The sequence below is a fragment of the Apium graveolens genome, chromosome 6 (genome assembly GCF_009905375.1).
Source record: "Apium graveolens cultivar Ventura chromosome 6, ASM990537v1, whole genome shotgun sequence".
NCBI lineage: Eukaryota > Viridiplantae > Streptophyta > Magnoliopsida > Apiales > Apiaceae > Apium > Apium graveolens.
Genome location: NC_133652.1, coordinates 264,799,250 through 264,810,148, shown reverse-complemented (window position 1 = coordinate 264,810,148; position 10,899 = coordinate 264,799,250). Strand labels below are relative to the sequence as shown.

The window sequence follows — 10,899 nt, the reverse complement described above, 5'->3', positions numbered from 1 at the left end:
AAGTGGCATTTTATACCACTTAGAACGTCTTAAAATAGCTTAAATTGGTGTCTTGAAATCAAGTATTTTGTGTATTTGATGCGTTTTTCTAGTGTTTGTGCATTTCAAGGTATTAGTTGCATTTCGGAGGAGTAATCATCAAGAATAAGCCTGGGCATGTGTTCAGCATTGCGAGAGGAAAGAAAGGGGTAGATTGCAGCGAAGAAACGGAGCAAACTCAGGAATTTTCCAGTAGGGTCCTGATCGCCCGCTCAGCTATGCTGAGCGGTCGCGCAGGGTCGGGAATTTTGATAAATTATTTTAGACTTCTAATTCTGTTTGGCTTCCAACTTCTATGTAATCTGAGTTTTATGGGACTATTATATAAGTAGATTTAGAGACGTTTTCACAAGGTTGGATCGTTGTATTAAGCAAGGAGCGAAGGAGAAAAGGAAGAAGACCGTTTTAGCATACCGCAATGAAGAGGAAGCATATTTTCTTGTGATTCTTTATTTTGTTGTAATGTGGATGCTAGTTTTCTTTGTTTTGAACTTAATTACTCTTGTGACGTACTCTAGTTTAATATAATTAGTTTAGTTATTATTCTCTTGTGTTTGTTTATCATGTTTTCATATGAACCCATGATGACGATAAGTGCTATCATGGGCTAATCGTGATCATGGGGTCGTAACGGATTTACTATGGAATTATTTAGTTAATTGTTTGATACCTTAGTGTTTGATGATTGTATGATATCTAGTATTGGTTGTGTGTATTCGTCTTATGTGCGTCGCGAACATATAAGATAGGGTGTTAATCTCTTGTGAAGCGACAGTGGATCTCGAGGTTTAGAACTTGCCATGCTAGCATAGGATCATGTATGATGCGCATGATTTGTGGGTAACTCTAACCATTTTATTCGCCCTGTGTAATCAAAAGGAATAACTTGTGCTTAAATTGTTATGTTGTCAATTTCTGTAGACATATAGAGACTCAACATAATTGATGCCTATTCAACTTCTATCTCAATTGTGGATGCTTGGTAGAATGGTATTAGTACAATGAAAGTTGGCTTTTATCAGTTTCGTGTTATTCGATTAATATCATCACTGTTGCATGTTAAGGGTAATAACAATAACTATTGAAGGAATTAGTAATGAAGTTGTGATCTCATGATTGCTTTAATATTGTTAATTCGAAGTGTTAATTAAGTGATTAATTAAGTAGTTAATTGTAGTTAATATTTAGTTAATAATTCTAAGTGTTAGTGTCTTAACATTGAGAAGTAATCATACATTGGTGAGTGAGTTTAATTGAACAATAATTAGTCTGAGTCTCTGTGGGAATGAACTAGAAAGTATTCTATATTACTTGCGAACGCGTATACTTGCGTGAATATTAGCGCGTGTTTTCGCCCTAACAGAGGAATCAGCTCTAAAAGAGTTAATGGACAGTTTGGGGTATGAAAAGAGTTTGGCTAAGCTTGGATAGTTGAAACGGGCACATATCAGAAAGGAATGGAGCTTCTTCTTCGACTGCATCACTAAAGCCTTCGGGAATAAGTGTTCTAATTTTGATGTCATTCCAATAATGAGTCAGCACATCGGGTATGCAATCATTAACCAAACTCATTTTGATTTTGCAAGTGTTGTGATAGGTTTTATTGGGGATAGGATGACAGAGGATAGGAATGTTGTTTACTTTACTAGATTCTGTCAGCTTATATATAATTTTTGTTATGCTGATGAACCCCAAACTACTACTAACTTATATCCACCTTTTAAACTTGCAAAATGAGTTTTTAAATACTTGGTAAATGCCGATCTTAAGAAAACGGTGGTTAGACCTTTACAGATTCTTCAGTCTGTAAAACAGATCTTGGTAAATGCTGATCCTGAAACCTATAGATCTGTTTATCCTGATGTCCAACCCACCACTACATCCCAAATACCACAGCAACCATCAGAACATATCACTCATATATCTATAACTCAACCCTCCCTCAGAACATATCTCAAATCATATCTCAAAACTTCACAGACAGCTCAACCTACATCCTCAGCACCTATTGTGAAGCCTTCATCTTCCAAGCCCAAGAGGACAAAAACTGTTCCTCAAACACCACAGAAGAGGAGGAGGATTGTTCTGAGAGATGAGTCTGATAGTGAGGAACAGGTTTCTACATCAGAACCTGTTGTTAAAGAAGCTGAGAAAGTTCCTTCTCAGAAGGATTCTGGAATTGGGGGTCTAAGCTTCTCAAAAGGCTTAGGAGAATGACTTCTGCTGAACCTCCCAAGGAATCCCCACCTTCAAAGAGATACAAGAAACAGAGAGCTAAAAGGCCAGTTTCAGATGATGAGGAAGCAGCAGCTAAGGAAGGAGATCAGGATTCTCTGATCTCACAAGAACCAGAATTTGCTGAAGCCACTGCTTCTCCATTGACTCCAACTCTTGAAGCTGCTACAGAAAAGGCCAACACACCATCTGTGTCTCCTGTATATAAGACTGTATCTCCTGTCAACCCAGGAACAAGTGCTGAAATTGATATTCAGAACCTGGTTGTGCCTGAGGTACTTTACTTAGAAGCTCCAACAGCAATTCATCCATCAACAACACCTGTTACTAATGCTACTCAAACTCCAGCATTGTCTACTACACCTTCTCTGCATCTCGATGATGATGATCAGAATATAGGTGAGCATCATGATATGGCTGTTGATCAGAACTTGGAACCAGATCAGCACTTAGAGGATGATGCTGAAGCTTCAATTGCTTCTCATACTGTTGTTCTATCAGAAGATGTTGATTCTGTTAGTTCTGATGCTTCAAATGCTGTCCTTACTGGTGATACTGCTATGAATGCAAATGCTGATTCAGCTGGTCCTTTAGGACATGCACCTCAGCAAACTGTTCACAAAAGTGAGTTAGTCAAGAAGTTTACTCGAAGAGAAGCACCAATACCTTGGAGTGAAACTCCTAGAGGACAGGAGTGGACTAAGGAATGGAACTCAGTTACCTTTGTTCCATCTGAAAAGATTCTTGCTGAGCACTTGGCAAAAGCTGATGAAATGTTAATTAATGCTGATTTCAAGACACAGCTTCGAGTCACTGCATTGAGTACTAGACATCTTCAAGGTCTCCATTCATCAACTCATGCAGAGTTACATAAAATTCAGGAAGAATTGCTCAAGCAAGAAACAGTTAAGAAACTTGAAAAGAAAAGTTTCTTTAAACCTACCTTTGACAGAGTTGCTTACATTGAGAAGACCCAAGAGAAGCAACAGTCTCAGATTGATGATATTTTGAAAAATCAAGCTTCTCAGCAATCTCAATTCGATGAAATCCAAGCCTCAGTGGAATTGCTTGTCTCTCTTCTCTTACCTGCTGATGCCAAAAAGGGGGAGAAATTAAGTCCAAATGCAAAACTGATCAGACACTGAAGAGGAAGGATGATGAAAAAGATGACCAGGGAAACTCTGGAATGGGTGGAGGTCATGGTCAAGGTAGAAGTTTCTCATCAAGAAGAGATGAAATTACAAGTCACATGACAAGTTCTGATGCTGGAAAAAGAATTACTTCTGCTACTGGTAAAAGGATAAGTTTTGATGAACTTTTGGATCTTGATGAAGAAATGTCAAGACAGTTATTTCTTAAGGAAAATCCAGGAATGGACTTGGAGAGACTGATGGAAGAAGAAGCTAGACTTAAATCAGAAAAAGTCAAATCTAAATCTGAAGCTTCTGGTAAAAAGAAACTTCCAAAGCTCAAAGGCATTGTGATAAAAGAAAGGACAAATTCTGAAGCAACCAAAGCTAAATCACAACTGCAGATAGATCCAAAGTCCAAGGGCAAAGAGAAAGTTGGTGAACCTATCAAGGTTTATGTGCCTCCTGTGAATGAAGAAATTACTGATGACGATGCTGATCTTGCTCTGACTTCAAGAAAAGTTTCTAAGACAACCTCTGACATGGCTCAAGTTGTTCAGAGTCAAGAGATAGTTAGTTCTGATATCTCAAAGAAGCAAGTAACCTCTGACATAGCTCAAGTTAACTTGATATCAGAAGATAAATCAAAGGAAACCTCTGACATTGCTCATGTTAAACCTTCAAAGATACTCCTACCAGGATTCACTAAAGCCAAACAAACTCAACCTTTGAAGACTGCTGCAAGTGGTTTTGAAGCAACAGTAGTTACTGGAAAGGAAACAAGAGATAAAACTGGATTGGGAAGTGCTGATGAAAGAAGAATACAGAACACAACTAATGATCCAACTTCCTTAAGTGAACCAGGTATTGGAGCAACTCCCGAAAGATTGAATCAACTAGAAACTGTACAGATGGTTTACCATACCTACTTGAAAGAACACATCTTGTTGTACTTCATGACAGATGGTAGGGTTTATCATATAAGGGAAAATGCCATTCCACTGAAGTATTTTGAAGAACTGGAACATGTATTATTCTTAATTCAAGTGAATGACAAAATAAAAGAAAGTGCTGAAAACTTTTTGAAGAGTCAAATTCAGAAACAGAAAAGGCTTTATTCTGTTAAGTCTGACAGCATATATCTTCCAAAGTACAGAGATCACAAGGGTGATATTGTTGAGATGAAGCCCAACTCTGCTAAGATTATAACTACCTTTCTGGGTTACAGGGCTGTGGAATTCAATCTTGAGTCTGACAAGGCATATTTGATCAGACGGGATCAGGACATAAACAAAAGCTAAAATTAATGATCTCAGGGCTGCAATCTTTCAAACTGGTGAAGATTCTGCAGAACTTAAAGATGCTAAAAGGAGGATGGTTGATGAACTCAGATATGCTGAGAGATGTTTGTTGAAGAACTATCTCAGAACAACTCCTGACATTAGAGAGATCAGAAGATGAAGCCAAGTCAAGATCTATAACTACTCAAATTCTGATATGAATACAGACTGAAGTTGTTATTAGAAGTTAAAGATTGGTAAAGCTTTAAGGACTGTAAGTTGTAGTTATCTAGTCAAATTCTCATGCATTTGTACTTAATGTTTTTGACATCATCAAATATCTGTTTACTTGTATATTATGCTAATTTACAAGTTGGGGGAGATTGTTTGATATATTTGATAATGTCATGTCTAATATGATTCATGTTTAGTTTTCAGATTTTACTTAAACAGGACAAATCAATACTTAACTGAAATCAGTACTTATACTGAAGTCAGAACTTAAGTCATCAGTACTTAAGGTTCAGAAGATATTTATCAGAAGATAATATCAGGACTTAAAGGAAATATTAAGATAAGGAAAACAGCTGATTTACAAGAAGAGAAGATCAAGACAAACATAAGAAGAGATATGCATGAAGAAGGAATTCTATGAAGAATAGAATACTTAGAAGAAAAGATATCTGATTGATAAATTTTAGGAAGCAGAATTATATTCCATATCAATTAGCGATTATCTTGTAACTGTGTAATATATAAACACAGACATAGGGTTTACACTATAAGTGTTATCACAATCGAGAAGATTATTCTTTGTAACCCTAGCAGCTCTCGTGATATTTATTCATTACTGAGAGAGGACAGTTCCATACTGTAACAAAGTTTATTGTTTTGAATAAAGTTTGTTTTCTATTACTTGAGTTATTAAAGTTCGATTTGATTGTGCTATACACTGTATTCACCCCCCTCTACAGTGTGTGTGTGACCTAACAGAATCAATACACAATCTTTTTATCAAATTAAAATGACAAATCTATTTAATGTTAATAACTAATTTCATAGCACCATGAATGTAGACTATTCAGAATACTTATATGTAAACAAAGATGAGCAAGATTGATCAAATCAAATTCAATTAACACAAAACAGAGATTTATCTACATTCATCACATTACTAATTGAATGACAGAGTATACATACCTCCATGAGTTGAGTAGAATGATGAAAATCAAAAGTCCCCTGACGATTGTTTGTGCCGAGTTTGGAGTTTCGTTCGGTGTTAGTATTGATGATAATGGTCTTTTGCATGCATGGGTTTATTTTGATCCAGTGAACAAAAGGCAATCAACACGGTTCTCTATGTGTAATTACAATAAGTGCTTATTTAATGGAAAAGATGTAATAAAATTTACATGTTAGGTTTCATAATTATGAATATTAAGTAATATTACATATTTTAAGTATGCATTCAAATTATGTATTTGAAAAAATGTGTAAATTTTACAAACTTACAATCGAGAAGAATATTAAGTTATTATTTTTCTAATATTAAAATTTAAGTTAGAAAACATTATGCCGCAGTTTTAACAGAATTGTACTATAGAATAATTTTGAATAATTTTCAAGAAGTTCATTTGTCTGAATATGCCCTGAATACGGATTATAAAATTACTATCTATATTATTAAAATACACAGCACTAATAAATTTTGATTTCAATAGATTATGTGTCATTTTTTTATACATGTTCTCTCATATCTTCATGTATGAGCATTCAATAGTTTAAAAAAAGTATTTGATATCTTTTGTAAATCTTTGGAGGTGTATTATATATGTTATTGTAATAAGATGTTTTGTAATTGTAATTTGAATAAAAATAATAATAGGCTTATAGACTTATTATATTTATGTCTAAAGTTTTGACGAAGAAAGTAATTCGAACAATCGTTATCAAATGTCTATTAAATATTAAACATCTCAACTACAGAATATAATAAATATATTTATTATTGATTGTATTGTATTATTTTTTTAACCCTATGGTAAAGGCTTAAAATTAATACAAAAACATTTGTTTTTGAAACATTAAGACTTATTCGAGCTAATTTATTTTAAAATATTTTCTTATGAACATTTAGTTTTATATTTTACGCCATAATATCATTAGAGGGGAAAATTTCTAATAACTGTTGTATTTAATAGATTATGTGTTATTTTGGAATCCATGTTTAGTAATCTTCCCATGATAAAGTTGCAATAGATATTCCATTTGTTGTTCCAATTTTTTTCACATTCATACAATTTGGAAGAGAATTCAATATAACATAAACTATTGCAATACCATATTTGATGAGAATAAATGTTTGCATTGATCAAGATAATATCATCACACTTATTCCTACCGGATCGAGATAATTAATTTCACATTATATTCTTTTGAGGTTTTAAAATTGCTTATATAGGAAATGATTACTATAAGTACAATTTGTTAAAATAGATTAACAAATATTTTTTCATAACTAATGTACCAATCCAGTTTAGGTGTAGGGAAATGATAACACCCATGAAATAATTAATGTACAAACTTACATTTGAGAAGAATATTTGTTATTTTTTTTCCAATAAAAAAATTTAATTTGTAAAATATTATGCCAAAGTTTGAACATAATAATACTATAAATTATTTTTCCTATATTTCAAATAGTTTATTTGTCCGAATATGTCGTTCGCTGGATTATAAATATTACTATTTATCTAAGATAATTAATTTCTAAATAGTTTTGCATGAGGTTTTATATTAGCCAATTCACGCTAATATATCATCAAAATACACAACACTAATAACGATTGATTTTAATAGATTGTATGTCATGTTTTTATACATGTTCTCTCATATCTCCATGTAAAATTTGTAATAGTTTCCAAAATATATTTGGTATCTGATAAGATTTTTTGGACCTGTATTAAATATCTTTTTGCAATAAGATGCTTTGTAATTGTAGTTGGAATAAAAATAATAGTAGACTTATAGAGAAAATAGATTTTTCAGAAAAGTTTTGACGAACAAAGTAATTCGAACAATTGTTATCAAATGTTGGGTATATATTAAATATCTCAACTACAGAAAAGAATAAATATCTTTATTATTTATTATAGTGTATTATTTTTTAACCGCATGCTACAGTCTTAAAAAAACTATATGACATTTTCAAACATTATGACTTATTTCTACTATTTTTTTTAAAATATAGTTCTTATGAACTTTTATATTTCTATTTTATGCCATAATATCATTACAATTAAAATTAATAATAACCATAGTTCGTCATAATTAACGTACGAATCAAGTTTTTATGTACGAAAATGATAATTCCCATGAAATAATTTACGTGAATATTGTATAAGACAATTTAACCTAAATTTAAGGTCATGTTGATACCACGTTAACTTACTAAAATTATTTGCAGAATATTGCATTTGTAATGGAGAAGTAAAATCCTAAAAAACTCTTATCTAAAGATCACGCCAACTATGTTAACATCAATCATGTACCTAAATCCATGGCTGACGTACTAATCCTCATATATATATATATATATAGTTTTCATGTGTTATATGAATATCATAAAGTAATAACCCTTTAAGAAAAATTTGTTGTTAGTTAACCTTTTGTGATTACTGCCATGGAAGACAACCTTGCATTGGTTAATAGCACTAGGACTGATTGGAGGGTTCGTGTATGTATTACTAGGATGTGGCCTTCATTTTCTCGCATTCAACAATTCCGAGGTGTTAATCTAATTGTGCTTGATTCAGAGGTAATGTCTTGCGCTTTGTGTAGTAGTAGTATATGATTATTGTTTGTATAGAAGAGTTTCCAATGAGCTTTTGTTATGCAGGATTGTCATGTCTTTGCATTTATAAATCGTGTGATTTGGCATGATGTTAGCAATATCATACTTGAAGGAAACATATATGATATTCACAATTTTGTAGTAATGGAGCCTGCAGGACTTATGAGGCATGTATCTACTGATAAGATAATTGTTTTTTCACATGATACCATTGTCCATCCTATTCCGTTTGAAGTAAACACCATTCCAAGGCACAAGTTTGAGCTTAAAACCATTCCTGAGATTTCTGATCTTGCAATGTCACTCTCTCAACATGTGCCTCCTGTACATGCTATAGGTATTTTTGAATATGATCACATATTTCTTTTTAATTGAATTCATGATTGAAAAAAGCTAAATAGTAACTATTTTGTAGATATTGTTGGCATACCTCAGAATATTGATCCAATAAAGCAAGTTTATACACGATTTGGTGAGAAAAAGTTTCTTCGATTTGAGTTATTTGATGGCAGGTAAGACCATCATTTCAGTAATAAATGTAGTGTCGATCAGTGTTGAACAATGTTTATCTGATAGTCTCATTATCTTTCTTTCCATTTCAGCAACGTGGTTAAGATTTTTGCTTGGGATGAATTTACTGTTGATGTAGCAAATGCACTTCAGGGATATGTTGGGTATCCTCCAATAGTTATCTTGACAACCATGAGGCCACTAATCCATAATGGTTCCATTTTCTGCTAATCTACATATCTTTACTACAAAATATAATAGTTTTTCATGGTGTCAACTAAAGCTTATCGCTGAATTGCTTCTAACAGGTTCACTGCAGATAAGAAGTTCATCATGTTCGCAGATTTATTTCAATATTAATCATCCTGCTATTGAAGTGTTGAGGAAAAGGTATCAACACTCTTTTAGAGATGCCAATTATTACTATATATGTGACATAAACATTAATTTGAGAGGTATAAACTCTAATGAACATTCTTTGCACTATTGTGTTTACAGGATACTTGTTGGATTGGTCTAAATAAATGACTATTCGTGTGAAGTTTTATATATGGCATTGCAATGTTTTAATGTTTGCTATTTTGCATTATAAAGAGGATTGTTTTGAAACTTAAGTATTTAGCCAATCTTTCTTTTCTGAATATTGAGTTGTATGGATGTTTTATTCAATCTGTTATATGTCACTGCCAACTTTAATGTTTTCTTATGACATGTTACAAATTTGTAAACCATCCATGTTGTTATGTAGCCATGATTTAAGTGGAAATCCAATAAAGCAATGATCTTACCATGAAATAATATGTAATCCAACAATGATATCATTTGATTATAGATAACAACAATGTTCACTTTGATCCAATAATGTTACAAACACTGTTTCCAGAATAACAACTTTGTTACTAATTTATATTAAACCTTATTACAGAATAATATACTAACATTCTTCTAATAATCAAATGAATTTTTATCATATATTGCGACTATAATCATCCATTAATATACGAATTCTACCAATTGATTCAATCAACTTATCAGCCTGAGTATCGAAATTAGCAAGATGTTCCTTCCACCCATCGTCAAACTTTTGAAAGGTACTCATCATTTCTGCAGCAGTCAATTTCAAGGTTATCTCATGCCCACACAGAGATGAAGACGTATCACTTGGGAATTTTGGTTGATTTTTCATATATGATGTTGGTATTTCTTCATTGCTTTGGGATGATTCTCCATGCTTTTTTCTTGATTCATTCTGCAAAATATCTTCTATGTTGCTGTAAAGGAGAGATGTAAAATTAATAAATACAATTACCAAGCATTGGTAAAACAATAAAAGATATAAACATGTACACAATACTTGATCTGTTCTTCCAGGCCAACTGAGCGAGCAAACAAATCTGATTTCCTACTTTCCATGGATGCATACAACTCTGAGAAGAAAACATTTGCGTCTTCCAAATCAGTGTTGAAATATGCACAAGTGACAGCCAATGTCTGCAACTCTTGCATTGCCACATTTTGCATCCCTGACCATCATTTCCTCTTTGCACTGGATGAAGCCATTTCTGATCCGCCAATAATAATTTTTCCTCTGTGTTTATTTGTATGTTTGAGGTGAGTACAATAACCCTTATATAAGCACATAAAATGTAGCAGTTTCCATATTGTAGAATGTGCAGTTAAGTAACCGCAAGTTAGTTACCATAAAATGTGGTAAGTACAGGTAACTTCCACCACATTTAGCAGCAAAAAAGTCATGTCCAAAATCTCATATTACCTCTTCTAAAAAGTTGTTGCCACATATGTGTAATTCTTTTGTTCTCAAGTATTACTTCTACCATGCTTAGATGGTAAA

General features: G+C 32.8%; 1 protein-coding gene across 1 annotated transcript; it reads left to right on the top strand.

Annotated features, from left to right (window-relative positions):
• Positions 1 to 8,366: 8,366 nt before the first annotated feature.
• LOC141665993 (uncharacterized) lies at positions 8,367 to 9,567 on the top strand. The gene is made up of 6 exons (XM_074471978.1): positions 8,367 to 8,501; positions 8,583 to 8,874; positions 8,953 to 9,049; positions 9,140 to 9,211; positions 9,309 to 9,437; positions 9,546 to 9,567. The coding sequence occupies exons 1-6, from the start codon at positions 8,367 to 8,369 to the stop codon at positions 9,565 to 9,567; spliced, it is 747 nt and encodes a 248-aa protein (XP_074328079.1).
• Positions 9,568 to 10,899: the final 1,332 nt, after the last annotated feature.

What these genes read in the sequence shown, in the direction of transcription:
- LOC141665993 (XM_074471978.1), top strand. Translation starts at nt 8,367, where the DNA reads ATGGAAGACAACCTTGCATTGGTTAATAGCACTAGGACTGATTGGAGG. An exon ending in TAATTGTGCTTGATTCAGAG is followed by an intron (nt 8,502 to 8,582) that starts GTAATGTCTTGC and finishes TTTGTTATGCAG; the next exon opens with GATTGTCATGTCTTTGCATT. An exon ending in TTTGAGTTATTTGATGGCAG is followed by an intron (nt 9,050 to 9,139) that starts GTAAGACCATCA and finishes TTTCCATTTCAG; the next exon opens with CAACGTGGTTAAGATTTTTG.